At 34.5% G+C, this 2,802-nt stretch overlaps 1 protein-coding gene across 1 annotated transcript; it reads right to left on the reverse strand.

Moving 5' to 3' along the window:
- Positions 1–699: 699 nt before the first annotated feature.
- Positions 700–1,756, reverse strand: LOC109073187 (trace amine-associated receptor 13c-like). Its single transcript, XM_042765749.1, has one exon. It carries the CDS (start codon positions 1,739–1,741, stop codon positions 740–742), a length of 1,002 nt encoding a protein of 333 aa, XP_042621683.1. The 5' UTR covers positions 1,742–1,756; the 3' UTR covers positions 700–739.
- Between the last annotated feature and the right edge of the window lie 1,046 nt (positions 1,757–2,802).

Consider the following 2,802-nt stretch of genomic DNA (forward strand, 5'->3'; position numbering starts at 1 on the left):
CTAAAATTAATTTCCTTAATAGCAATTATATTCATTTATTAGACAAATATGAACAATTATACAAACATGAATTGTGTTTTACCAGATTCACTGCATCTTGAACTTACACAGCATTATTTAACTACATATTTATTAATATGTCCTTCAGGTATCATGAATGATATTATAAAACTAATGTCAATAAAACTGGATGCAGGGTGAAATATTTTAAGATTTAAGATGTAACTGTGGGTAGGCTTCTCTCAAAGAAGTCACGTGGGTTGACCTGTCAAATACAAGGACTTGTCTTCTTTCTGTTGGATTACACTTTACTATAATGTCAGAATACATCATTGATGTGAAAACTCGGAAACACAATTATAATTAGTATTATTCATGTTTTGCATGTATTACTGATGTTGAGATGATCTTCCACTGAATTGTGTATTAAACGTGTGAAATAAACAAATAGAGTTTCTGAGATATTTAACATATTGATGGTGTTGTCAAATTACAAACTGGCTGAAGAAATTTGTATATTATTTATTTAATTCAGTACACACTACAGCACAATCAAATGTTAATTTGAGCCATAAATTAAAAATTTTGCTTGATTATTGTTAGTAATCATTATATATCTACAGTATAAACATCAAAGGCATGACAAGAAACAACAAAACACATGACTAGGACTTATGGTTTAAACATTAGTTTGTGCTTTATCAGTAGGGGGTCAAAAATTCACAACAATTATCATCTATTATAAGCTCTGAATGTCCATGAGAGAGGATGCTGTCTGAAATATTTTGATTAAGATGTGTTTAACTGACACTTTAAACCAACGATAAAATATAGCATAGACCAGAGGATTCAGGCTTGAGTTAATATACACAATCCATAAAAGAAATCTTACTATTTTCAAAGAAATTACTGTATTCACAGTTAGAGACAAAATATAGTATGGAATATAGCAAAGCAGATAAACACTCACAATGATTCCTAATGTCAGGGCAGCTTTACTCTCAGATTTCCTCCTCGCTGAACCCTCTGTTACACATTTACCACTCTTCATCAGCGAGTTTATAACTTTCACTTGCTGATGTACAACATAAAATATCTTCAGATATAAAATTATAATCACAGTACAAGGAAATAGGAAGGACAAGAACAGATCAGTCATACTCCAGGCAGAGTTAATCATAAAGGGACACTCTCCATAACACCCATATGTTCTGCTTGATGGATCAAAATATCTGTTATCTGTTATGAAGGAAATATTGTATGCTGAAGACCACATCCAGCAGATACATATGATAATCAAAGTTTTAGTTGTAGTTATTTTTTGTTGGTATAGTAAAGGGTGACACACAGCCACATAACGATCAACAGCAATTAAAATTAAATTATAAAGAGATGCTGAAATGAGCAGCCCTGTTATTGCCAAAAACAGTCCACAGAAAGTGTCCCCAAAGTACCAGCAGATCTCAATCAGCCTCATGGCCTCTATGGGCATCACAAATCCAACGAGCATGTCGGCCACAGCTAGAGAAAGAATGATCAGGTTTGTTGGAGTGTGAAGCTTCTTGAAGTGAGAGATGGAGATGATCACCAGCAGGTTCAGAAACACAGTCCACGCTGACAGCAATGAAAAAAACATATACATGATATTGGATTCATGACTGGAGTGTTTTCCCTTGATACATGATGAGTTGATGGCAGGAAAGCAGTATTGAGTCTCATGATCCTCTGTCTCATAGGCCATGTGTGAGACTCCTCCTGTTAGGGGTTTGTTCTGCTCTCCTTACTGCCCTTTTATTTATACAGTGTCAGTGATCAGGCTGAAAAATTCATCTACCACCCACTCTGATGCTGCATAATGACATTTGATTATTTATTGTATGTATTAATTTATTCACACAGTAGTCCATAGTGACTTCTTTGGTAACAATTTAGAATAGGAAACACTTATTCACAAATAACTACAACTTTTCCTTCAATCAACTCCTAATTTGCTGCTTATTAATAGCTAGTAAGGTAGTTGTTAAGTTTAAGTATTGAGTAGGATTAGGGATGTAGAATAAGGTTATGTAGAATAAGGTATTAAAGGCACAATATGAAAAAAAAAAAAAAAATTAAATATCCAAAAACCACTAGAATAGTGTTATTTATTCTGCTGACTTGTGTACTTACACTATCCCAAATGTTTTGAAGAATGTATAAATCCAGAGAAATAAGCCATTTTAACTAGTGACACGGAGTGATCAATGACGTCATTCACCCTCGATTTCCGATTTTGTTTTGTAGAACATGGAAAAAAACAAACAAAAAAAGATGCTTTAATATGCTCTGCAGTTTATTAGACAGGTGACGACGGCACAGTGTAGCATTATAACAGATCTTTCAAGTGCTGTTTTACCCCACATCCACATGACCGGAAGGAGCGGAAGAGGTCGACTGTGGCATAATAAAAGCTCTGTGTCACGCTCGTTCAGGGGCCTTGTTTCACTTCGATGGCTTTCCACCTCACTCTTCTTCATACTAAGACATTAATAAATCTTTAATGCATTAGCTCATCCATGAACATTATTTCTTCCTGAGTCCCGTCAGATTGCGTCAGCTATGGGAATGAAGATGACAACTCCCATGATTCCACACTCAGTGACGGCAACAAACTACGCCTTTGTGTCTTTTGAATACGTGCCCTCTAGTAGCAAAAAATTTAATATTGTGCCTATAATATGTGCTTAATTAGTACAAATAAAATGGCTAATATTCTAGTTATATGCATGCTAATAAGCAACTAGTTAAGATACCCTAAAATAA

Source organism: Cyprinus carpio, chromosome A10 (assembly GCF_018340385.1).
Source record: "Cyprinus carpio isolate SPL01 chromosome A10, ASM1834038v1, whole genome shotgun sequence".
NCBI lineage: Eukaryota > Metazoa > Chordata > Actinopteri > Cypriniformes > Cyprinidae > Cyprinus > Cyprinus carpio.

Bases quoted from the DNA above. Each gene is read 5' to 3' on its own strand.
- LOC109073187 (XM_042765749.1), bottom strand. From the start codon at position 1,741: ATGGCCTATGAGACAGAGGATCATGAGACTCAATACTGCTTTCCTGCC.